This window comes from Thermobia domestica, chromosome 1, assembly GCF_964235325.1.
Source record: "Thermobia domestica chromosome 1, izTheDome1.hap1.1, whole genome shotgun sequence".
Taxonomy (NCBI): Eukaryota; Metazoa; Arthropoda; class Insecta; order Zygentoma; family Lepismatidae; genus Thermobia; species Thermobia domestica.
In genome coordinates this window covers 187,016,450-187,042,113 of record NC_137454.1, presented here as the reverse complement: position 1 = coordinate 187,042,113, position 25,664 = coordinate 187,016,450, and the positions used below count along the sequence as shown (strand labels likewise).

General features: G+C 36.1%; 1 protein-coding gene across 4 annotated transcripts in view; it reads right to left on the bottom strand.

The window, feature by feature from the left end:
- LOC145691975 (uncharacterized protein ZK1073.1) overlaps positions 1 to 25,664 on the bottom strand; it is a 463,195-nt gene that overhangs the window by 235,751 nt on the left and 201,780 nt on the right. The window contains exon 1 of one of the 4 annotated variants that reach the window (XM_081767298.1): positions 17,139 to 17,364. The exons of the other annotated variants lie outside the window; for them this stretch is intronic. Within the exon in view, the coding sequence (XP_081623424.1) occupies positions 17,139 to 17,168 (30 nt within the window). The 5' untranslated portion in view covers positions 17,169 to 17,364. Of the gene's footprint in view, positions 1 to 17,138; positions 17,365 to 25,664 lie in introns of those variants that run through there. 4 annotated transcript variants of the gene reach the window in all.

The window sequence follows — 25,664 nt, the reverse complement described above, 5'->3', positions numbered from 1 at the left end:
GTCAATCAAAGATATTTAGAAGACAGCATATAATCGTGTGAAAATTTTAGGACTACAACACTGCTTACAAGTACTAGGCATACATATATATATATATATATATATATATATATATATATATATATATATATATATATATATATATATATATATATATATATATATATATATATATATATAAAATTCGTCTCATTGAAATAAAACGCAAAATTGAACATCCCCAAACACCGACTGCAGGAATTATGAAGGTAGTAGTTGCGCTATTGGTTTAGCATGGGATCTGAATTCCACGTACTCCCACAGGTCCGAATCCAGATCTCTAGCATCAAAAGTAATCAGAATAACCATTTGGCCGTGATGGAAATCTGTTTTGTTTCACGAAAATGAATGTATGAGGGTGTTTCCAAAACTTTCTGGACTGACACTGAATTAACACGCTACACAAAACTTTCCGGACTAACACGCTACTGATAATAAACTGTTCATGACATATAGTGCCATCTATAGAAGAAATAATGTACATGTTTCAACCATCTAGCTGCGTTAGTTCGTTGTAAACAGTCATTTGAATAAGTCGCTGTGCGTTGAGTTTGTATACTGTACGACAATGCTGTAATTCATACGGCTTTTGTTGCCGAGGTTGTAATGAAAGATTGTGGCTTCAAGGAGACTCAGAATCGACCCTAGAGCCCAGATTTAGCACTACAGTTTTGGAAACAACAGCCGCAAACATTGTCATACAGAACGCAAGCTCAACGCACAGTGATGAATTCAAATCAGTTCCTTAAACGAAATGACAAAGGTGAACAGTTAAAAACGATACATTATTTCTTCCATAGATGGCACTATATGTCATATACAGCTTATCAGTGGCGCGATATTTTAATGCCAAGCTGGAAACTTTCGGAAATACCCTCGTATAATGATAAATAGTATTCAATTAGTACAAAGAAGCTAACTAGAATTTAGGATAATGCTACAAGCATTCAATAGTAGAACAGATGACGTAGATTACATTGCAATGAATAATGGGTAGACTTGACCTAATCCTTGCACTGTTTGTATTGCAGTTTTATGATTTATGTAGCATAATATTAGATACATAGCCTTCAACGTACGTTCTATATGAATGCGTATAACGCTTGCATTGTATGTGAGTGTTAATGCAGTCCTTGGATGTTTGGTTTTCTTTCCCATTCTCTCTCTCTCTTTTTTTTTCAAATCATAATAACTTGATTAGGCAGTTGAGTATCAGTGGAAAAGGTTGTTCTCTCCTTCTGTATGTGTGTATAATGTACGTTACGTAACACCTCTGTTGTTATGTAGAGTTGCAGTGTCACTTGTACAATGATAAACTAGATCCTCAACCGAGGCTGAATACGTAACTACTGGCGTCAACATTGCGTTCAGCTTTATTTGTGTTTTCTTCCTCGAGTTACTGTTTGTCTATGAATACATGGATGTGTACAATGTGTCCTATTTTAAGTTCCCACGATGTTTGTTTTGGAGATGGTTTATAAAACGAGAGTAATAATGCAAGTGATTTAGAGAAAATGCCTGTAGGGTAATACGAACTATTGGTAATACAATAAAATAACAAGTAAGGCAGCAATTACTGTGTGTCTCTGTGTAGCAGAATGACTTGTGTGTATGATTCGGGTTCGATTCCAGGCGGAGGTACCTAAGTATAACGTGGGGTAGTACTATCAAACAATTGGGGAGATACTTTACTTTACTTTAACCCTCGCACTACCAAGGGGCGGGGAGGTTACATTGTGCCCTCCATAGTTTTCTTTTTTCTTTTTTTCTTTTTGTAATTACTCTTGTAATGGTTTCTTCAAAATTATAAAAAAAATATATTGCTGCTCAACATGTTTAGCTAAAGCGTACACCTTAGTGGTGCAAATTGAACGTTAGTGTATCTCATAAATTTGCTATTTTAAGTTTGTGGGCACAAGTTACCCTCCCCCTTCCGTTGATAGATGTGACTGATATTTAGAAGTGTCACTCCTAGATGGCAGTACAATAAATAGCTGCTAGTCATATCCCGTGTATTGTTCAATCACTGTAGATTTTTGTGAGATTTTCTAATTTGCTTCTTTTACGAGATATATTTAACCTTAACAAGTAGGTACAAAATGACTCCCCCCTGGTAATCCGCGTTGCAATAAAAATACCTAGGTAATGCGAGGTGCGAGGGTTAAGACAGTGAAGAATATACAAAAATATGGAAAATAAACCAGGTAATATCTACAAAATGTTATTGTTTGCACACCTCATATTGTAGACCAGAAATTTAGGTGCCAAGTTTATGACGTCATGATTGTTGGTCACCCAAATTTATACATTTTACGAAATGTCTTGAAAATAATTATTTCTTCAAGTAATAGCATTATGGAGATACTACCTGGCTTACTTTCTATACCCTTCACGGTCTTTACGTTATTCACTAAAGTTTAAAAAGTGGGGGCAAGCTTCGTGAAGAGTCTTAAATTAAGAGGAAGTAAAGTCTAGTGGCTAAAGCTTGCGCCTTTGGGAGCTCCGGGTTCGATTCTTGGTGGAGAAGAACTGAAATTCTAACACATCACAGTGGTCCGGATTCCATCTAAAAACTATATGACAACGTCTTATATAGACTTGGTCCTAAATGGGACGCTGAACTCCAATCCAACGAACCAACCAATTTGGTGTATAATAGTGGTGGCCATTTTACAATCATGGCTCACTTTGGGTCCATGTGGATGACAGGTTTACTATCCTGATGCATAAGACTCGCGCTCACTAATCCCAATGAGACTCACACTAGCTCAAATTTGAGACTCATGTTAACTAAGGCTTTGCTATCTTCAATCAGGCCCACACTCTCTAGCTCGCGCGCTCACTCATTGGGAATCGCACTCGCTCGGATTTGAGCTCTAACACGCTATTTACTTTTATAAAACACACAGGGGATTCTGTTCATTTATTGTACTCGAGGCTAATATGGCTCACGAGACGAGACAAGATAGAATTTTTGTAAAGAGATTAAGCTCTTACAGTAGAAACATATATATTTCCGGAGACAAGATATCAGTTTCACATCAAATGTTCGAGACAAGACAGAAATTTTTTTTTTCTTTGGCAACACTACTCGAACCCGATTGAGCTCAAGAGTTTTGACATCTCTGTTGTAGAAAGCCAGAAACAACGACGACGACACATATCTGCCGTCTATAGACCTTTGTGAGACGTTTCCCAAAGAAATTTGGTTTAGCTATGTACTCATACATGAAAACCAAGACCATGGTATTAACTTTGATAATTTCATCTCTACGACGCTCAGAAAGGAGCCACGATAGCTCACAAGTAGAGTGTTCAGTTATAATGGGAAGGGTCCCTGGTTCGATCCCAGACCACGTGAGTTCGTGAGTTTTCTCCGATTTCTTCTGTTTTCCCTACACATGATCTTTCCCAAGTTATTTTCAAATTCATTCACTTTCACCAAGATCCGTCTCCTTTAGCCTAAAGGGCGTAACTGTCGAACATCAAATTAAAAAAAAAAAAGAAATCGAAGCTCAGACAATACAAACCCTACTGAAATCTATTCGACCCCAAGATTTGAATGACCTATTGTTTATTCCTAATAATTATTCGCTGATTTTTAAAATATGTCATAGCATGTTATTTGTGGAGAGATCAATTTATTCTACCACACGCCTATTTTTCTTGAATTTAACACTGGACTTCCTTGTGACATGTGACATATCTTCCATATTAAGGAAAAAATCTTTTTTATCTATCATTTATCTGATAAATTCGAAAGACAAAAAACTTTAAATGGATTTAAAAGTAAACATTTTATGTGTAATGTAAAAAACATTCTTTTCTTTCATAAGTTTACATGAGTTAAACATTCCACAAAAGGGATCCATTTTCAAACAATGTTTCGAGCTCCCAAATCATGTGAATGACCCCCCCCCCTTTTACTGCTTTAAAAATATGCTAATCCCAGGTATTACATTTTTAACATTTCAGTTTTGGCGATTCTTGTACATAATTCCCCTTTCACAAATTATTTCTATTTCAAGAATAGTACTGACAGATAGGTAACGGGTTTAAGGCCGAACAATGAAATTCGAATACTAGTTCAACAAAAATAATGTTAGTCCAGCTGATCCTAACAAGTTAGAATTTCAAAACTTCGTCATCACTGAGAACTTAATCGTTTCATTCATATTTGCTCTCCATATTAAGGATGAGTAATTGACTAATATATTTTCTTATGAACCATGGATGACCTTAGTCAATTAATATATTTTTGCCATGCATGCCACAGTTGACTTTAGTCTATTAACTTATTTTTGTCATACATACATGGACGACACGACCTTATTCAATCAGTTTATTTTTATCATGCATACCATTGACGATGTTGGTCATTATTATTACTATTATTACAAACTGTTTTCAAGTAGTAAATTTACAGAATCAAACAGCTGAAAAGTTGTGACGAATTTTAAAGTAATTAATACTTTAAACATTCAAATCCCTGACATATTTGACAGTCGTAAATATCTTCCTAAAATACTTTTCACAGAAAGTACCGGTACGTAGTATGAATAAAAACAACTGTAATTCAATTGTTATATAGCAATTACCCAGGAGAACATTTGCGCTCGTACATTTAGATACTATCTGCGAAAATTTAATATTGTTACTGAGCTGAGAATAATGAGCTAATTTGATTTCGTTGGTGACGTTAGCATTTTATGTACTTGGGCAATTGGTATTTAAAAAAAAAGTAATAATAATAAAACATAATGCTAATGAATGTCAAGAATGAATAACCCTTAAAAGATTCCCGTGTTCCCATCTTCCTGACAAGAGCGGGAGCTTGGGTGTTGGTGGTTCATGTACCTGGCCCGATTATCGATTTGTTGTTTTCTCACGTGACATTTGGAAGACGTGCGGCTCCTGCATGCAATCTCCAGCCCTCGTCACAGGAAAGCTCTTAAACCAAGCAATGGAGAGACGAGACTTTCTTTTGAGAGCAACCATATTACGACAACGGACTACTATACTTTCTAAAGATTCTTCACTTAAAACAAGGCCCACATAAAAATAAAGTCTTGCTACAGAACCTCAATAAAGATATATATATAAGGCTGAAATGTTTTCAGTTTTACTACTACGTTTCATGTTTATTTACATTCCAGAGGTTTGACCGAATTTATCTCTGGGTCATGTTTTCTTTAAGTCCATTTACCATAAGCAACAGAACTAAGTACAGTGAAATCTTCTACAATAAGGAGGTTTATGAGTTTATTTTATAACAACATTTCAGATACTATCAGCATAAGGTCCTTTGACTCTAGAAACTTTTAGAATGGAAGGTGTGGAGATATTTGTGAAAGGAAACAAATTAAGATTATTACAATGTTATACCATTACTAGTGGCTCACTTAGTGTATCGAGAAGATTCGGTGCTTCATGGGCCTTCCGCGAATTTCTTTGTCTTTAACATAAGAATAACCCCCTTTAATATCGTCAATCAATTGAACCATCGAATATCTTCCCTTTTTTTTCTTCCTTCAGCTTTCCTGTATCCTCTATTATACTTCTACTACGACAATTTCCTTCTTTCTTCTGGTCTAGTGGCTAGTGCGTAAGCATTTTGTTCACGTGATCCAAGGTTCAATTCCTGATGAGACGGTAATGAAATTTGAACGCATTACGGTTATCCGGACACAAAGAATGCTCAACTTTAACTAACAATAACAATACTATGACAATTTCTTCACAATAATGACCCAACGAGTTCCTTTCCTCTCTTTCTAATTATCTTCAGTGCTGTTCCTCTGTCCACCTAAGGGCTAACACATCCTCATTTTTTTTTTTTTACCAAGTCAATTTTCTCTATTCATCTTGATATTCCCTCATAATGTCCACATTTTAAAACTGAATACTACAGTACAATGCTACATATATCAAATTTAACGATTCTTCTCCGTATTTTTTTTATTATTATTTATTTATCGAACCGCGAAATACACTATACTTTTCTCTACAGGCTTTCTTTCTATTCCGATTCTTCTTTAATCTCCCGTTCACAGTACAAATTTTCACTAAAATCAACATCTAGATAACCAGAAACTAACCACCTGTTCTACTTTCTTCCCTCCAATTTATGCAATCTACATAATTTACTTTGCTCCGATCACTATTGCTTTTGTCTTTATAATATTTCTTTTCAACCTATACTCTTCTACATCTTCTTATATGGGACCACAATTCTTAATCAAGCCTCCGTCAGAAACTGCCTCCTCTCTTTCGGTCTGCTGCATTTACTTTCCATTTTTGCATTCCAGCGCTTCCTTCACACTACTAATAGCAAGGCCCCAACCATTTTCTCAGTCTTTTCCCTATGCCTTCTACGTCAGTTAGTGTTTTTTTTTACTAGTCTTTTATCTCCCATTCTGACAACATGACATCCCTGTCTACTGTAAACTATGTCAATATTTTTGTTCTGCTGTATAGTTTGTTGTTATATCTGGTTCGGTATGTGTTTTCATCTACTTTTACCGCTTCATATGTGTTCCTTAATATCTTTCTTTCAAAGTTTTCCAACAGACGTATCTCTTCTTTCCACACAATCCATCATTATAATCGCATATTCTTCATAACTTTTTCTCTAATATTTCCTATTGTTTTACTAATTTTTCAACCATATTATCTAATACACTTAACCCCTTTATCTACTATCAACACACTGTCTTCACTACGTAAGCTCTTCTTTAACTATTTCTTCTAAGTGTTCATGTATATATAAACAAGGAATAAGAGAAATTCTAGGAAAACAGTCAGAAGATTGACCGCAGATTTAATCGGGATATTCTGACTACGAAACGGAACAATAACTGTTCATGTAAGCTTACTCAGTAATGGCATGAAAGAGCAATATTCTTCAGTACCAAAATTATAGCAACCAGTTGTAAACATAAACAGATAAATATTTACGCAGTAAAACAAATTACATATAGCTCTTCATGTAGCAATAAAATTAGTTCAAATTTATGTATTTAAAACTATTATTCATTTTTGTATTTAATGGGATATTAAAAATTCCCTTGAGTGCTATTACGTATATGAGAAAAAAATACATATTCGCGTTGTATATGAATGTTGCCTCCTTGTGGCACATATAATGCGAACCATATTTCAAGCCCTGACAAGAACAACATTCATATTCATTCAAGTTTCAGTGTAATGTACGTTTTAAGAACATAGGTTGTTTTTTTTTTTCTAACGCAATAAATCACAAATGCCAGACAGACAGTCCGTTAGTTATACGGGTACATTAAAAAAAAAAGTAATGTATTGTGCGTATGTACTTTAAGTAGCTTGCAGTACACATTATCTTTTGACAACAAAGATATAAAGGAAACTGAAAAGGAAAAGCAGTATCTTATGGAAGTACACTACTTAAGTTTCTTTCAGTAATGTATCATATTAATATTAGAATTACATTTCGTTTCACGTGTGAAACTACGGTGTAGATTTCCAAACTATAAGGGAACAATATTATAGCCAGAAATGATGTGTTCATCAGTTTCGTTTCAATATACGAGGATAAAGAGGGAGGGAATGAAACTAACTCTTGAGACGTTGAATCTATATATTCAAGGTCTCACAAAATAGTGAAAGATAGTGAGATTTAAATATATATATATATATATATATATATATATATATATATATATATATATATATATATATATATATATATATATATATATATATATATATATATATATATATATATATATATATATATATATACTTTAAAATCTCACTGTCTTTCACTATTTTGTGAGACCTTGAATAAAGAGTTAATAAAAAGTTATAAAATGCTTTGTGTGGAGTATTGTACTGGGTCGGAAACATGGACATCACGTAAAAATGATGAAAAACAACTGGAAGTTTTCAAAATGTGGGTGTGGCGAAGAATAGAGAAAATTAGCTGGGGCGAGTGGAAAACGAATGAGAGAATGTGTCAGAAATGGTGAGGGAGAAAAAGAACAATTTTAGATATTATTAAGAAGACAAAGAGAAGGTGGTTGGGACATTGGCTACGAAGGAATTGTTATCATGCTGATGTACTAGAGGGTATGGTGACAGGAAAGAAAGAGAGGGGGAGAAGGAGACTATAATTAATGGACGATATCAAAAGAGAAAAATCACACATACAGGACAAAGAGGTTAGTGGAAGACCGTGGAACATAGAAGCTTCTCTATATTCCACACAGTATTTGTTTACTGCAAAGCCCACTTGGCGCGAGCTGGCATCAAACCAAGAGCCCCACACACTAGAAGTGAGCGCTCTACTACTGAGCCACCGCAGCCCCTTCTATGTTCTTATTAATGTCCTGAGCTGTGATGACCTATCATTTTCAGAACATAAAACTGAATTTAAAGAGGAAACGATTCAAAATAAGAATAAAGAAAACGTTCGTTTTAGCATCCTCATCGATTTTGAGACCTGTACGAAATCAGAAACTTTAAAATCAGGCTTATTTTATATGTTCTAGAACTGAATTCAGCTAGTTCACTAACTGAAGTAGGGTTGTCTACGAGGTAGAAGTTCAACTTGTCTCGTCTCGAAAAGATGACGCAAGAATGACGCTTCGTCTTGGAAAGTATATGTTTCTATTGGAAAAGCTAGTTCTATCTCGTCGTGTGGGGTAACTCTAAACCGAAGGTAGTTTATATATGCCCATAATTTGCGCTTGGATAAAATGAATTTTACTCCCACTTTTAACCTGCAGTTACTCCAAAGAATAAATAGCAATGTGGAGATAAAATTATGGTCAGTGATTATTTCTTCGAAAATTAACCACATACTTCTTGTTACGCTTTTTTGTCGTGCTCGTGGGTTTTCTCGGGGTCCTCCCGTTTCCTCCCACTTCTTTCATTCCACCTTTCCATTCATTTCTCATCTTCACCGTCTCCTTTAGCCTAACCGGCATAACCGTGGGACGTAAAACTTAAAGATTTCATTTCATTTTTACGCTTTTTTGTATTGTAAATCACAATGACACTCTTTGAAGTACATCTGCCAGAGTTTCACCGTAGTTTTACTAAAAAGAATTACCATATAGAACGTGTGGCTTTCGTATGAGATAAGGAAGGATATTATATGAGGATTCAAACATGTAACCTACAAAATAATTTTTTTCCTAGTGTGAATTCTAACTCATCCTAATGCTACTTTAACTTTGCCTGCGCCACACAAAAAGTACAAATATGCTGACATTCAGTAGAGCTTACTTTCAAATCTTCATAAAAGTCAATTAGCTTCTTGCAACTCATCTTCTAATTACGAAAGGAAGCGTTATTTGAAAATAATTAGATTGCATTGTAATATAGAACTGTATATTATCATTTGGTATTCCGTAGGAGATATACATTTATTCTGTCGCGTCCGGATTTCAACAATGAACTATGACGAAATAGAAGGCCGACAACCAGCAGAAGACTCATTCACAACATATTAACTGTACATTTCCTCTTCTGTGTCTCTGTCTCTCCAATTTAGCACTTAGCTACAATGAATTGCCTCTTTCGTCTATTCATCTCCCTTGATTGGTCTCCTCTCGGGCCGTCACTCTACATATAGATGGCGCTGACCTGGACATCGTCACTTTATACGCTGCACAAACATTGTAGTAAGGTTAAACCGTCGGATCTAAAACAAATAGCACTTTTCTTTTAACAACGACAATACAATTCTAAATATTTACGTGAATGATGTAATTTATTGATGATCGAATCTGCCGCTAAACATCTAACAGCACAATTAAGTATTTTCGAAATGGTAGGGTTAGTGTTGCCCACTCGCCTTGTAACATTTTGTAGAAGTCTAACCTCGCCTCGATTTTTGAACAATTCTTTCTGATCTCGTGTCAAAAATTTTCCCGACTCATTTTGTAAATTTATACACAAAATCTATGCTCTGATTTCTTTTCTTAATGTCACCTGGAAAACATTTAAATGTTTATTATTGGAGTATATTGTGTAATAATTTGCGTATTTAAACGTTGATAAATGCTCTTCAGTGTGTTCGTACAATCATTCCATCAATTTACAGCTTTCATATATGAATCATGTATATGACACTAAAACAGTGTTTGAGATCTAAGACTTAGGTGAATTAGTGTTTCTCACGAGATTCAAGAGATTTCTCGTCTCGTCTCGTTCTCGACTGTCGTTTCGTTCTGGAGACAAGACGATGAATTCTTCGTCTCTTGGACAACAATAGCCACGATCATAAATTTTGCAGCACACATGACAATGAAACGAATGACGGAATAACGTAGTAACTTTGTTACGATGCATATGTTCCGACGATATTTTATTCCAACTAATAGTCCTCTATATTGCTATTCTTAACACACGATCAACCGTGAGGCTGCATGAGACGGATCCTACTTTCTTAAAGGTGGGATCCCAATCAGTACTTGTGTGTCCGAGTACCCAACAGGGAATCAAACCAGGAACCACGTATACATAAAGCATACCCATTAGCCGCGAGCGGAAACAGGGTACCTGTACGTATTCTTATACATAACTGTACCCACAACTTTTATCAGTGTAGCCCACTATAAGTTGAATAAGCAAGTTTTCGTCCCTGCATAGGAAACACCAGAGAGAAGGTATGATTATGTAGCAAAAAGTAATGACGACAATAGGAAGCATTGATTATCTGAAACCGAATCCTGGACCACGTGCATAGAAGGAGTGATTGTGTAAGACAAAAACAGAACGTGGAGTTTGTAGTATTTACAAAAGAGTACTGGTTATATTTATACCACTTCGATCATAAATGCCAAAGTAGCGAGTATTCATCCCTGCATGGGAAATACCAGAAAGTAAGAAGTGATACAAAGTAAATATCTCATGAAATATAACGTTCGTTTCGTCCCTTCGAAGGTCTAACAATATAACTGGAGGAAGAAAGAAACACAACATGCTCAATGTTTACTGTCACTTTCATCTTTCCTTCTCAGTTAACAAATATGACAGTGTTACATTCTGACAAATAACTCATACCTAGTAATTGATATCTCACGTAAATCAGTCCCACAAATTTACAAGAGTTGCTTCAGTCCATTATACAAAATAACAACATAATTTTAATGTTACACACAATATACAAGACGCAAATATTTTCTAAATACTTTCTGAAGTCATACAGCCAAAGCACAAAATCAAATAATTTTAGGCTCACATCATTCATGCAAATGGGAGATTGTAATAATTTTGCAGCTCAAAGCTAAGCAGGATGCCGCGATGGCTCAGTGGTAGAGCGTTCACCTCTGCTGCATGGAATCCCTGGTTCGATCCCAGCTCGCGCCAAGTGAACTTTGTGAGGGACAAACACAGTGTGCGTGGGTTTCCTCGGGGTTCTCCAGTTTCTTTCCACTTACTTCATTCCACCATTTCATCCATTTCTCATCATCGAAGTCTCCTTTAGCCTAACCGGGGGGCCGCGGTGGCTCAGTGGTAGAGCGTTCACCTTTGGTGCTTGGGGTCCTGGGTTCCATCCCAGCCCCCGCCAAGTGAACTTTGTGGTGGACAAACACCGCGTGAGTGGGTTTTCTCGGGGTTCTCCCCTTTCCTCCCACATTCTTCATTCCACCATTTCATTCATTACTCATCATCGCCGTCTCCTTTAGCCTAACCGGCATAATAATCGTGGGACGTAAAACTCCAAGATTTCATTTCATTTCATTTCAAAAGTATGCAGTACACTAATTAGAAGTGAGATTTTTTTTTAAAAAAAAATGTTAACTTGTAGTGCAAATGAGAAAATAAAACCCTCTATACTATACATTTTCTGTGCCATTTCTCCTTTCTAGTATTGTCCGAGAGACAAGGATTGTGACTGTCATGTGTGTGTGTAATAAACTAATTAGCACCATATTTAAGAGAAAATAACTTATTAGGAATGCAATTAAAAAGGTATGGGAAAAGTAAAAACAGGGAGCAGATGGAAGTTCATGAACGAAATTAAACAAAATAAATTCTGCTGAAAAGAAGAGATTAGAGGAAAATTATACAGTATGAACGTTTCTAAATTTGAACCTGCCAGTGATGGCAGAGTATTTCTCAACTAGATCGACATTCACTATCTATTAGGGATGCGCACGAGACGAGTCGAGACAGGATTTTCCTGACAAAATTCGAGTCGAGACACGGCTCTTCCAATAGAAAAATATACATTTTTCGAGTCGAGACAACACTTTTACAGCACATTTTCGAGACGAGACAGCCACAAATCTTGTCTCGTGCGCATCCCTACTATCTATAAGTCATTTCTCCTTACAAAACACGTTCCGAAAACAAGAAAATAGTTGATTCATAAAACTGTTCAGATATAATTTCTTGAAAGTGATCCTTCCAACGCCCCTTCCCCCTTAAAAAATATAACTATCATCACTGATAACTTGCCTATGAAACAAGAATTGAGGATATCTCGTCTCGAATAGGTGTCATGAAAATGATTCCCGTTTCTTATCGTTTCGTGGGTAACCATAATCACAGAGCACTTTGCTACCTGTCAAAGTACACAAGTGAGGCAACTCTATCTGCGTTGCGTGTTCTGCCCAAAGACAGTTCTATCCCACTTACCCTAACGTAGCTAGATGGGGCCAAATAAGCAAGCAGAACAGGGGTAGGGTGGCGAATTTCTTTCCCTTGTGAACTAAATAGAATAACATGGCAAATTGGTTATAAGGAGTTGGAATAGAGGAATAAGTTGAGAATTAGAATATTAAGTGTCGAAGGGGATAAGTTGTGAATGAGGATATTAAGAGCTGAAATAAAGCGATAAGTTGAGAATTAGGATACTAAGGGCTGAAGTGAAGGAATAAGTTGAGAATTAGGATATTAAGAGCTGAAGTAAAGGGATAAGTTGAGAATTTGGATATGAAAAGATGAAGTAAAGGGATAAATTGAGAATTAGGATATTAAGAGCTGAAGTAAAGGGATAAATTGAGAATTAGGATATTAAGAGCTGAAGTAAAGGGATAAGTTAAGAATTAGGATATTAAAAGCTGAAGTAAAGAGATAAGTTGAAAGTAAGAATATTAAGAGCTGAAGTGAAGGGATAAGTTGAGAATTAGGATATTAAGAGCTGAAATAAAGGGATAAGTTGAGAATTAGGATATGTATGAAAAGGTGAAGTAAAGGGATAAGTTGAGAATTAGGATATGAAGAGGTGAAGTAAAGGGATAAGTTAAGAATTAGAATATTAAGAGCTGAAGTAAAAGGATAAGTTGAGAATTAGGATTTTAAGAGCTAAAGTAAAGGGGTAAGTTCAGAATCACGTACACAAGAACGATACAATTAAACTATAAAAGAGCCAGAACCTTTACAGAGGTAGTAAGGCGAGTTTTGTCAAACAAAATAAAATGAAAGTTTATACATGTTAGCAATTACTTTCTTTCGTCCTAGCACAACATTAAACATAGGAAGGCTATGTGATAAAAATATAAAAAAAACACAAACATGTAACAGTTTCAACACACTAACTGTGTCTTTATTAGACTTCCAGTTTTATAATATGGAAACAAGGTCTAACAGAAACGAGAAAGCACGTTTCTCTTCACTTGCGAGAAACACATTGGGAACCACCTTGTAACGAAGTTACTTCAAAATTCAAGGAGGCCCAAGATCTTCATGTCATTTTGTAGAACTATAATTGTATCAGTCGTTAATATATATTCAAAATCATATTATTAGCTGTTGCGAAATCAGGAGATCTCGAAGAAATCGAGCTTAATGACCATTAACATATTAATCTCATAATTAAAAGATTACGAAACTGAATCTAGACGCTAGTCATTTCATTTAGACGTTTAGATTACCCTTAGATTACGTAAGTCAAATACTATGATAATATTTTACTTTCTGAAAAGTAATCAAGGACAATTGATTGGTTATATTTCACGTTCTTTCTATCTAAAGTGCTTCAAGTATCATGCAATTATCAGTTCTTTTGTCAAGAAATCTAACTTTTAAACAATACAAACTATATTTACTCTTCATGTCATTATCATCATTTGACATGCCTAGAAAGCTGCCAATATAAATTAATGTTAAAGTAAATTAGATATTTCTCTTATTTGACACGATATAATATGAAATTAACCATTTATTGGTACTGTTCTGCGCTAATGATGATGAAATCGAGTTAAAGGCTGTTTGTGTTTAAAATACCCATGGTCAACTGCTCACGATAGACCACCCCGTACATCGATTCAAGTGATGGCTAATAAGGAATGCCTATCTAGGCACAGAATACAGAGGTTGATTTATCTATATAGAACGGACTTTGAATGTACCACTTACCTAAGAAATGCCGTGTTTCCACCGCTGGTTGTGACTATTGCCTGGCAGAGATAAAGGATCAATGAAAACTTGACCCACGACCCACTGACACACCACCCACCGTGACCCACTAGTGAGATACTCAATTTTTCGCAAAAAAAAAAAATCGAACCCTCACTTCCCCCTTAGGATATGTATTATAATGAAAGCGACATGATAAAACTTCCCAGTTGCGATTGGAACCTAACTATATACCAAGTCATTTCATTTCGCCGTGATGATCACGCCCACAGAGTTACATTCAATATTTTATATAATAATTCATATATTAGAGGTGATTCAAAAGTATATTTTTTAAAGTAGCCAGCTCTTCTAAAAACGCTATATCTCGAAAGCCAAGTACTAAGTCCTATTTGTATTGTTACGATAACAAATATCAATATCCAAAGTACCTGCAGTTCTTTTTTCACTTACGTCATAGATACTCATCTCAGGTAAGTAAATAGAAACAAATGAAAAGGGAAGAAAAATGAAGCTCTTGAAAGTAAAACGTAGACAAATTCACCAGTGTTCAAAAGATACTGTCTCCAATGTATTGAGCAGTACAATGCACTGGGTCGTACTAAGCCAGAGTGAGTCATGGAGGTCAGTGGGTCAGAGTGGATTACGATGCGTGGAGGGTTGCGGTGGGTCAAATCCTGTTGACCCACTGACTCACGACAAACTCACCCGTTCCATTTCTGTTGTCCGGCATTACAGTTTCCATCGCAGGAGACTGCGTTGCAACTAGACTATGAATATTGCATTACACTCTTCTTCATATGTTTTGCACAGGGCAGTGACAGCGCGGACTCGACGATAGCACAAACGCCGCTTGAGAATTCTGAAAGCACAATAGTCCATTAGACTGGACTCTTGATAGGGATGTCAAAGAAGGGAATTGCCGAAATTCCCACAACATACGGTGATGAATTTCCAGCGATGTTTTCGCCATATAGCTAGATGCCTTGTCTTAGTACAGCTCAACCTGGTTCACGTCTTCTCTATACAATGCTGGGATTTCATGCTGGTACATTTAAGTCAGGACGAGTCTAGTAGAACGCAGCATTGATTTTGACGTTTCGCTTCACCTTTGGGAGACGCAGTTTGCTCCTGTACGTGAAACCGGCCACAATCATGAACTCTTTTGGGAAACAGTTCTAGGTGCTCGCGATGGTGTGGTGGACCAAATATTGCCAAATAATACGAATCAGTAGCACGATATACACGAAAATTACGCACGTAACACATTTCTACGAGTTGCAATGGCGCGAACTTAGCGTCGGAAAGGGTCACAATGAACTTCTCCCGGAATTTGTTTTTCGGCAGCATCAAACTACATTCGACCACACTGCCCTACTGTGTAGCTAATGAGATACTGTTGCTTGCCTAGTGGAATCTCAACGTGATGAGTTGCGCATGAGTTCCATATTCACTTTAGCTCAATATAAATGAATCAACCTCTGTATTTCAACCACTCATTTTAGAAATTTAATTACTGTACAACACTACGCCCTGAATGTTAGGCAACCCAACAAAGACCTTAGAATTTGTGGTTGTATACACGTAAGGGGTTCTACTATCTTAACTACAATTAAGTAACTAGGAATTCTTGTTTATCTTTCATCACAGAATGTTACACATTAACATGGTAAATTAACGCAGATGATGTCTCACAAGAAAATAAGCAGAAGAGTATCTATCGATATGTATCCAAATAAGATTTGTTTTCGAGGTAGGGTTGTTAGAAATTAGGCGGTTTGATTTTTAAAAATAGTACATTTAAAAGTATATTGCATGTATCGATGTCAAACATAAGGAAAATCTTAAGAAAATGATACACCAAAAATCGATCGGAATAGAAGTGGCAATTAAACAGTTAAAACTGTGTCGTAAAGAATGTGATATTTTGTACTTAAAATTTTTAATGTAAACACTCTAAAACAATCTTTCGATATGGAGAATCCGCTCTCTAAAGACTCACCTCATCGGTGATATCCTGTATATCTATCACGATATTACATTACTAATTACACTACAAGCTATACAAATTTTTTTTTCTGAAGATTAGTGATGTACAATATAAACCTCACATAGCTCATACATTGCTATTATTACTATATCTGAAACTTACGGAAAGGAAAGTTAATCTACTTAGCCCCACAATCAAATAGGAAGGGGTAGGGGTCACGCATTTTGCATTTTCTTTATTCTTGTAACTTATTCGCAACATTGATTCAAAACGTGTGAAAACTCTTGACTGAGGATACAAGTCCTTCATCTAAAATTTAGACCAGTTCTAGGATTTGGTCATATCCTACAGTATTAGAGGTGTGTGAAGTTAGTAGAATTTTCTATTCTAGTTTATCTGCATTGAAATAAGAGTTATGTACAACCTGAAAATAATTTCAATGTTTGATGCCTGATTCTTTTTTTTTTTTTTTTTTTTAATGGTTGTGATCCAAGTCAACACTAATTAAATCTTGCTGCTTCAGACTTTTAGATATTAGCCACCAGAATAAGTTTAAATTTTGAACAAAAGATTAAAGTTTGAGATGGTGCTTTTATGTCACAACTTTCAGATGACTTCATTATCTAAAGACTACTATATGCCACGAGCAAGTTTTTTTAAAATAGCCACTATACTAGAAACACACTTCAAGTAACGGAGATTAGTTCTAAACTAACGAACTACATTAATAAAACAATAATAAAAGATATGTAAGTACCCTGAGGATGATGGATGGTCGTCTTGCCATAGGGCTGGTTTAGTTGTAACTGTTTCCCCAAGAAGAAATAATAAATAATAAAAGAACTGATTCGATGATCACTTGGGTAGTGGAGAAAGAAGAATCACTTCTGAATAAGAGTCGAGAAGAGACACCGACAGACCGACCAACACAAATACTCAGAGTCTCTTTTTGATGTCTTCCAATTGCAGTTGTGCGGTGGCAAGTCTTTTGTTTTTTGTTGCTAATCTTACTTGATTCTCGCTTCTTCGTCGTCGTCTGTAGCAAAAAGATTTCCCCTGCTGCCCCCTCGCTCTCTCTTCCTCCGTTGCAAAGATGCGTCCCAAGGCGAGGGTTATATACGTATGTAAAAATATCTTCCACCTGGACCGTTCTTGATTGGATGCCGAAGAACGCGGCAAGAGAAGAACTCTTTGGAAGAAGTTTTGTTGGTGAATGGCCAAGCGAGGACGACGCAGCGAGCAACGACGAAAGAACAAGCAAACAGAAAACATCCATCGCGCTTTGCTTTCGTTCGAAATACGCGTGAAGGATTAACGAGTGAGAGAGACAGAGAGAGAAAAAAAACTCACTTTCAATGGCTTCCCTTCTCTCGCACCCACACCACCAAATGTGTTTACTTCTTTTGATTCTCTTAACACATAGAGTAAACGGTTACCGTGAAAATTGAGGGAAAAATCGGAAGAGGAAGAAGAAGAAGAAGAAGAAGGTAAATTACGCGCACATATACGCAAAAGAAAAGAAAGAAATGAAATGAAAAAAGGGCTCGTCACTGATGGAGTATTTACTGCTATTGACGATAGTTTCGTTACATAACGTCTATGGTTACGAAAACGTGTTTACTACACAGCTTCAGTCGAGTCTTTTAAAAAGACAACTCCCACTTCTTCATCTTCTTCTTCTTCTTTCTCTTAATTTTTCCTGCACATATTACTCGAACAATTCTGTAAACAAAAATTAATATCAAACACAACGGAATACGCTACATGTGCATACAACGAAAGCATAACTTTTTTCTTGCAACAGAAATAGTTCCAAATTTTTGGAATTACTTTTTCAACGATTTTCAATACAACATGAAAAAAAAGCTCATTCTAGTAAGATGGTTAAACTTTAGTTCGCAGGTAGTTCTTTTTTCTTCTTTCTTTGTTATATAACTATCAGAGCAAAGGTTGTCTATGTGAAGTGCTTGTGAAACAGTTCAATATGAACCTCTTTGTGGCCAACTGGCTGTGCGCGTTGTCTTGGCTTCGATCCCTGTGGGACTTGACCTACCTCAGATACCAACCCGGGTAGTGGTTTGGATTTCACTATAAATAGTAGTTCCGTCTCATAGAGTCTTGATGCTGAAAAGCAACATTAACACTCCATTCAATTAATCAATTAAATAGATCCGCAAGGCAATTAAGTACAAACGAACATTACAAGTTGTAGAATAGGAACGATGCAGGGAGACACACGGAGCGTGGGGTCCAAGTTCGATCCCCGTCCGCGTAAGTTTGTGCTGGACAACACCGTGTCCGTGCGTTTTCTCGAGGTACTCCAGTTTCCTCCCGCATTCTCATGTTAGCAATTATTCCATCATCATGCACTTGCCTTAATCATCCGTCTCTCTTATCTTAAAGGTCTTCACTACAGCGAAATTAAACTATCGCTAATTTTAGTATTTCTGTAATATCTTCAAAGCAAATAAAAATATTCCAAAAGTAGAAACGTAGTTAACTAGACAATATGCTTTGCATGTGATTCCGTTATCACAATTCATCTATCTGCTTTCGATTTACAACTGTAGATATATTTAGCATTTCTTGCGGGTTCTGTAAATAGCGGCATACCAAAAGGAGAAAAGTGAATTGTAGTAAAGGTATCACATCCAAAGTCGTATTGTCTAGTTCACTACGTTTCTGCTATTTGGATGTTTTTATTTGTTTTGAAGATATTATAGAAAAAACTCTAAAATTAGCTGTAGTTTAATTTCGCTGTAGGGAACACCCTTAAAGGACGTAAACGTGAAACGTAAAACTGAAATATTTCATTTCATAGGAAAGATGCAAAATGAGCAGAATAGTGTCGTTTAGTCTGTAATGGATTTCAGCCTCCCCATCCTATCAATAATACAAAACATTTTAGTCTGTGTGTAATGCGAATTCCTAATAGTATACAGTGAAACTAACAGGTGTCGCTACCTGCACTCTCTGCCTGTCTGATGCCCAATAGATGCCGCTACCGTGCAGGCAATTTGCGGTTTTAAAACTATTGCGCAACGATTTAATTGCAACTTAAACGCTCGTTAGCAATTTAAATATTTCGAAAGTACAAGAAATGTAACCGCTTATAGATTTGAAGATTAACATTTGTGTATATTTCTACAGTAATATATGGTAATGAACGGGGCCACAGTGGATCAGTGGTAGAGTGCTTACCTCTGGTGCGTGGGACCCATACTTAGATCTCCGACGAAGTAAGTCTGAGGTGGACAAGATCGTGTTAATGCGTTTTCTCGGAGTACTCCTGTTTTCTCCCACATTCTCATTCCACTAATTCTTCCAACGTCATTTGTGCTTCTTCGTGCCTAAGCGGTTAGCGTACGCGCCTTTGGGGTGGGAGACCTGGGTTCGATTCCCAGTGGGAGCTCATATGGTTTGGATTCCATATTAATCAGTAGGTCCACGTCTCATATAGCATCGCTGCTGAAAAAGACATTAAACTCAAAATCAACAAGACTCAACTCTTCCAACGTCATTCATAGGGATGGGCACGAGCGAGTTCGAGTTCAAACAGACATCTTTGAGCTCAACTCGAGAACACATCTCGAAAAATTTCATCCAACTCGACTCGAATTCCGGTCGATTTCGAGTCAAGTCGAGCCGAAACGAGCCAAATCCTGTGTGTAATTCTAAGTACTGTCTACGAATATCCTGCATGTATAATTATTGTCAATGATACTACTTCTACTACAACTTATTATTATTATTATTATTATTATTATTATTATTATTATTATTATTATTATTATTATTATTATTATTATTATTATTATTATAACACCATATACACGAAAGATGGGCGGTTTGTATCTGAACACTAAAAGTTAGTTGAATGCCGATCTCGGTAGTCGTAAAGTCTAAGAGGCAAGGACATCATTCACAAGGTTCCGGGTTTATATTCCGGAGGAGGGTGATGGTGAACATGGGGTCATACGTTTATAGAGCCCACCAAATTAATTGACCTAGGACATAAAGTACATTTCCAAGGGAACTGCATTCCTTGGCATCTCTTCACCTAGAAGCTGGTAGATCTCGGATCAGCTTAATTTCCTGCGTAATGATTGAAAACAGTATAGTATAGTATGATACAATGAAAATTCTAGCACCTTTTCTGCTTCGAACTATTCACTCTTCCTTATCCTAATAGCTTAGGTAGCAGAATACACTTAAAACAAAAGAATGTTTAATTGTTTAAAGAGGCCTAATGTCATGTGGATTGTTGTTCTGCGCTCCCCTCCCTACTTCCACAATACGCACTGATTGAAATTTCACCGAAAAGCATTCAGAAGACTGATAGATCTAGATCATGACAAATCTATTACAAGAGATTTCTTTGCGTAAGACAATTGGAAGTTACCTTCTAATTTCCGAACTATAATTTGTGATGCTTTTGATCTTCACTTAATTTATAACTTCAAGGTTTCTTCCTCGAAAAACTGCGGATGCAGAGAATCACTCAGGGTAACTACTCTTTCGGGGCAAAATTAGGGAAACTTACATGAAAGACACTAGTGTCCTTTCGTATTATAAAAATTATTTTCCCATTATTATTCTAGATAATCTTACAGCTTTAGTCCTGAAAAAGAGTAGAAAGCTCCCTCATTCCACAAAATCTATAGAAATATTCAATAATTTAATGTTCTTGGCAAACGCTACGTATTATTACCAGAAAAATATATGCGCGTCCTTTGAACAAACTGCGAGGTGGCTCTGGTGGCTAAGTGATAGAGCGTTCACCTCTAGTGCATGGAGTCTTTGGTTCGATTCCAGCTCGAATCAAGTGAACTTTGTGGTGGACAAACACTGTGTGCGTGTGTTTTCTCGGAGTTATCCCGTTTCCTCCCACTTTCTTTACTTCTCATTATCACCAGCTCCTTTAGCCTCGTTGGCATAATCATGGAACGTAAAACTTAAACATTTCATTTCATTTCCTTTCAAATCATCTAGGCAGCTACTTAGACAAGCTTATGAGTATTTTCTTTCTGCATCTTTCTCTTGAATATTTGTGGTCCAATCCCCCCTCTGCCTAGAAGTTTGGAGGGTTTACCGATTCAAACTAAGTACAAGAAGCAAAAATGAAAAAGAATGTTGTCCGAATTACCGATGGTAGATTTACAAAATACGAAACACATCAGCAAAGACATTGTTCCAAACAGCACGTTGTAAAACACAACCAGTCTCCAGAGAAATAGTTTTCCCCCCTCCCAGCTGCGTATAACAGTGCTCGTCAAAAGATTCAGGGACACAGATAAAATATATTACCGCTGTTTGCCAGATCTACATATTTATCCATAGATCTAGAGATTTTTCGTCCCAATACGGAAAACCAGATTTTTTTTTTTTTAGTATGGTCTACAGATTTTCTGTAGTGTAGGAAAAATATACTAAAAAATGTTGTGAAGCACACAGGTTTTTTTTTCAGTGAGTTCAATGAACTATATAGGGCCTATATTTTACTCCTTGAAGCTATCTTTCTAGGGAGAAAATCCGAGGACGGACAATTGTCAAAAATATCTTCCCCTTCCTTTTCCCCCTACCCAGTTTTGGATCTCTTCTATCCTACAAGAGGTCTGTCATAAATAGAAAATAATGACCATAGAACGAACAAACTCGACTTTTGTTTCACATTATGTAGACGTCAAATGTTGAATGCCGCTATTCTAACATTATCACTATTGCTGCATGAAGCATTTTTGTTAGCAGATGAGTGACAAACAGTTAAATCTAAGATCTATCGAGTCTCTCCTATAGGTTTTTCTATTATTATTGAATTGACTGAATGCATTTGTTACCTAAATATGCGTTTGTATCTGTAATTGAGTATTATATATAGGTCTAAACTGAAAATTAATTGTTACGTTAAGGAACTTTTAACTAGGAACTTTTTTTTTTTTTTTTTTTTGCTTTCTCTTCCCTACCAAATGGCGAATATACTTGCCTTCTATGTGTTGTCCCGGCTCTATTCTTGACAAGTTTGCTTGTCTCGGTTTCAACAAACTGTAGAAGCAAATTTGTTATTCTTTTTCGATTGATTTTCTGTATGCGCAAAAAGCTCTCAAAGTTAAGGAGACGATTTACAGTACTAAAGTTATACTCAAAGGAGGGGCTAGGGACTCATGGCCCCATCCACCTGAACCAACGAAAACTACTAATCACTGTTTCTATCTATTAATTCTTCAAGATAACTTACAAGAAATTTATCGAGTTGGAAATTTACACCTGACTGTACAAGGACTTAGTTTCGTAATAGTCTTCTTCACAGCCGAAGCAAGAAGTTATTTAAACGAGGGCACAGATACAAGAAGATCCATTGAGCCAGACATACAACCACTTCAATGAAAGCGACATCTGACTTCTAGCGAACAAGTAAACTCATATTGAATCATCTGTGCAGACTCTAATGGTGCAGTTGGATTAGATGGGCCGGCTTACGACTTCTTCACCACAGAGTCAAGCTCAGAAAAAACGTTAATATGTCATGCGATAGCTCACCTCAAGCGAGTCGACTCCAGCTGTTGACTCATCACTTGAGCCAAGTTGGTGGCTCATCCCAAGCGAGTCGGCTCGAGCCATCGCTCAATAGAGCCGAGTCGATGGCTCATCCCAACCAAACCGGCTTAAGCTATCAGCCCAATTGAGCCGAGCCGATGGATCATTCCAACCGAGCCGGATCGAGCAGTTCTCTTAGTTGAACCGAGCCGAGTCAGTTAACATCACTGCCCCGATTGAGCTTCTGCTTGGGCTCAAAAATTCAACCGTGTAAGTCTTAGTCTTGATTGCAAGAACTACAATATGTAGGGGGCTACTTATATTGGTGCTTATGACATTTGAGAATGTCTCTTATAAAAATCTACTGTTTTCTCGTTATTGAGACGAGACGAGACGCGAGAAATGTCCATTCTCGTGAGCAACATTAAAAGTAATCCACATTAATGCTTACATGGCTTTCGCTTTCCAGTCTATTCAGGTCATGATTTCAAAACGAGTTGAAACGAGCTGAACGAGCAAGCCGTTTATCAAACTCGACTCGACTCGAAACTCGACCTTAAAACATGACTCGACTCGAGAAAATTATCTTTGACTCGACTCGTGCCCATCCCTAGTCATTCACTTGCCTTAATCATTGTCACTCTTAACCTAAAGAGCATAATCGTGGGGGACGTTAAATTGAAAACTTGAATTCGTTTTATTTCATATGAAAGATGCAAACTGAGCAGAAGTCAGTAACGCTTTAGTCTGTAATTGCATTTCAGCCTCCCTATCTTATTAATAATATAAAAAACATGTCAGTCTGGGTGTAAAGCAAATTCCTAATAGTACATGGTGAAACTAATTGGTATCTCTACCTGCACTATTTGCCTGCCTGATACCCAACAGATGCCGCTAGCATGCAGGCAATTTGCAACTTTAAAAGTATTGTAACGATTTAATTGCAACTTATATGCTGGTTAACAATTTAAATACAGTATTTCCAAAAATAATACAAGAACCGTAACCATTTTTAGATTGAAGATATACTTGAAAATCGATAAGAATGATACTGAACATGAAGATGCCTTGCTGTTTATTATTATTATTATTATTATTATTATTATTATTATTATTATTATTATTATTATTATTATTATTATTATTATTATTATTATTATTATTAATATTATTATTAAGGCAAGTGAAGAATTAAAGCTTTTAATTAAGGCCGATTTCAACCTATAATTGTACAGAGGGTCGACGGCTTGATCACAATAACTAGTTTAACTAATAACAACACGTACTCGTAAGAAACAGCTAAAGAAAAATATAATCGCATATACTTCAACCAAACGACATAATACAAACTATACCACATTGGGTTTCGAAATTACCCATACAGGGTCGCCCTATATTAGAGATGCAGCAAAAGCAAGGAAGAATGTATTTCTTTCTTTTTCTTTTCTTTCTTTCTTTTTTTTTAACTTTCGAGTGACGATGGAAAAGTGACGATTTTGTTTGTTTTCCAAAATCAATATTTTATTAACAACCCTATATTATTATATAAGTAGTTTCTCTGCAGAAAATTCAAAAGGAATAATTTACTCTTGGGAGTGAGCTGTTTCAGGCGATTTTCCCAAAAATCATTCAGACAATTTTGTTTATATTTCATAGGTGAATGCTCCATTAGAAAAGCAACAATATGGCACAGATAAATTTCCATTAAAAATTCAAAAGGAGTAGTTTGCTCTTGGGGTGATTTTTTCTCGGGTGATTTTCTCAAAAAAAAAAATATTAAGGAAATTTTGTTCATATATCATAAATAAATGCTCCATTAAGAAACCTACAATATAAAACTTTTCGCTTTAAAAAAAAAGGTAGTTTATTCTTATGGGTGTTTTTCCGAGCGATTTTCTCAAACACCACTCCGGCAATTTTGTTCATGTTATGTTTCATTAATAAATCCACAATATGATATAAATCATTTTCCATCTTCAAAAAAATCCCAACAGGTAATTTATTTTTTTTTTAGATCGATTTTCTCAAAACCGACTTAGCTAATTTTGTTCATATTTCATAAATAAGCATTTATTTAACAACCATGTAATATGGCATGAATAATTTCTCATGAAAAAATTCACAAGGGGTAGTTTGCTCTTGGAGATGCTTTCTTCGATATAGTTTTTCGAAAGTGCCAATTATCATTTTGTTCATAATTCGCAAATAACTACAGCATAATATGATTCAATATAAGAAATGAGAAGCAGAAAGTTTAGTGCGGTGGTCCATACCTTATATTCTTTTATAAAGTTGAGAAAATTCACTTCATCTTTGATCCTGTATCCATTTAACCAGTTCGTCCCACTTGAAATCCTCAGAGAAAGCACAAGCCATTTTACATGAACATAGTTATATTTACGGAAAGATATTTAGCTTTTATAAGAGAGACAAATCCATCCCTTTACCCGGACTGAATTTTCCATCGCAAGCAATTATGAAGATTAAAGCCAGGGTGCATCAATTTTATCTTCAAATCAACTTGAATAATTTCTATGAAATTTTGTGAAAATTCGAGATTGAGCTACACCTAATTTTGCGTTAAACACTTCGATGTATCGGTAGAAAAAAAATCTTTTCTACCGCACTTAAAAATTCACCTTGAAAATGGTTCTCATAATTTTCATGTGGCTTGGGAAAACTTCGAGAAGGTGATTTACTTGAAGTCTCGGTTTCGGGAAGATTTATTCATTAGCTTGTAGAGAAAACC